At 47.6% G+C, this 2,063-nt stretch overlaps 1 protein-coding gene across 1 annotated transcript; it reads left to right on the plus strand.

Annotated features, from left to right (window-relative positions):
* Positions 1-501: 501 nt before the first annotated feature.
* On the plus strand, positions 502-1,428 carry LOC107307260 (olfactory receptor 14C36-like). The gene has a single exon (XM_032441743.1). The coding sequence runs from the start codon at positions 502-504 to the stop codon at positions 1,426-1,428; it is 927 nt and encodes a 308-aa protein (XP_032297634.1).
* The last annotated feature ends 635 nt before the right edge of the window (positions 1,429-2,063 follow it).

Consider the following 2,063-nt stretch of genomic DNA (forward strand, 5'->3'; position numbering starts at 1 on the left):
AATTAGGAAAACAAAACAGCGGCAACGATCTAAGGAGGCACACTTATTTACTAAATACTATATCGAAATACAGGATAACACAATATAATACAATATAATTGAAAATTGAGCTAACGAATCAAGCAAAATAGGAGAGAGAATGAGTCCCGTAACCGAGAGGCCTACTGTGAATCTAGGCGAACGGCTGAAGGCTCCCACACACTCCCCTGAAACGCCAGAACTCGAAAGACGTCATTCTGTTCTGCGACCGAGTTAATATAGTGTCCAGGTCCCATGACCCATCGCTGGCCGTGTTGTTCTCTGGGAGATATAGTCTTCTATAAGTTGCAGATTCAGTAAAATTATTCATGCTTTATATGATGTTGTGATGTGGAATACTTATAGCAAAATTACAAAATTATTAAACCATGACAGTATAGCAGAAGGAGTGTCTCTGAGAATGGTCTGGAATTGTCATTATCTTCTGCACTCTGAGCAGGACTCCAAGCTCAGTATCTGCAGATGCCCAACAGCATCTCCATCAGTGAGTTCCTCCTGCTGCCATTGGCAGACACACGGCAGCTGCAGCTCCTGCTCTTCTGGCTCTTCCTGGGCATCTACCTGGCTGACCTCCTGGGCAACGGTCTCATCAGCACAGCCGTATCATGCAACTGCTGCCTGCACACCCCCATGTACTTCTTCCTCCTCAACCTGGCCCTGCTTGACCTGGGCTGCATCTCCACCACTGTCCCCAAATCCTTGGCCAACACCCTCTGGGACACCAGGGCCATCTCCTATGCAGGATGTGTTGCACAGGTCTTTTTCTTTTTCTTCTTCATCTCAGCAGAGTTGGCCCTTCTCACCATCATGTCCTATGACTGCTACATTGCCATCTGCAAGCCCCTGCACTATGGGACCCGGATGGACAGCAGAGCTTGTGCCACCATGGCAGCAGCTGCCTGTGGCACTGGGGTTCTCTGGCACACTGCTAGTACGTTTTCACTGCCTCTCTGCCAAGGGAATGTTGTCAACCAGTTTTTCTGTGAAATCCCCCAGATCCTCAAGCTCTCCTGCTCAGAATCAAATCTCAGGGAAGTTGTGTTTTCCATTTTTGTTGCCTGCTTAGTCTTTGGGTTCTTTGTTTCCATAGTTGTGTCCTATGTGCAGATCTTCCTGGCTGTTCTTTGGATGCCCTCTGAGCAGGGACAGCACAAAGCCTTCGCCACGTGCCTCCCTCACCTGGTCGTGGTCTCCTTCTTTCTCAGCACTGTCTTCTATGCCTACCTGAAGCCCCCCTTCATCTTCTCCCCATCCGTGGACCTGATGGTGGCAGTTCTGTACTCAGCTGTGCCACCAGCAGTAAACCCCCTCATCTACAGCATGAGGAACAGGGAGATCAAGAACGCTCTCAGGAAGGTGTTTCAGAACAAGATTTTCCAGCTTCCATAAATTGCACATCTTCTTCACACAATTCCCAGTGGTAGTTCATTATGTTTTATTCATGTTTGTATTTTTTATTTTTTGTGATACAGTAATCTACATATAAGTTGCAATTTATTTCTCTACTTCTTCCCTCCCTAATTTCCATTTTCTTTCTCCAGGAGCTCATGTAAACATGGAACCAGCTTCCCTGAACAGGTTAAAAGATAAATAAAAAGCTTTAAAAATAGACATTTCCTTAGCTCTTCTCTCTTCCTACCTTGTCTGGGTCTTGGGGATGTACAGCCACAGACTGCAGCACAACGTGCTCTTTTCAATCCTGCTCCATTTACACGGCGACAGTGCTCTCAGGTCCTCTCATTTGTGCAGGCCTGAAGGTCTCGTGTGTCTGACAACAGTCCTGTTGTCTCTACAGCAGCACTCCAGGACAGCAGTCAGTAGCCAGCAATATGAACTGCTGTGTTGGGGCTGGTTTCCTTGCTAGCACTGTCATGGAGTTATCTAGATCAGTCTTTGTCCATGACAGAGAGGGCAGTGGGCCTGCGGGTCCCTGGCCCCCAAGCAAATGGGAAGGGAAATGGGAGCAGGGTAGCGAGATGGGAGTTTGGCACAAGGAAAGAAACAGCAGCAGCAAAGACCAAAGA

Source organism: Coturnix japonica, unplaced genomic scaffold (assembly GCF_001577835.2).
Source record: "Coturnix japonica isolate 7356 unplaced genomic scaffold, Coturnix japonica 2.1 chrUnrandom526, whole genome shotgun sequence".
Classification (NCBI taxonomy): domain Eukaryota; kingdom Metazoa; phylum Chordata; class Aves; order Galliformes; family Phasianidae; genus Coturnix; species Coturnix japonica.

Excerpts from the sequence above, each read along its gene's own strand:
- LOC107307260 (XM_032441743.1), top strand. The coding sequence starts at position 502 with ATGCCCAACAGCATCTCCATCAGTGAGTTCCTCCTGCTGCCATTGGCA.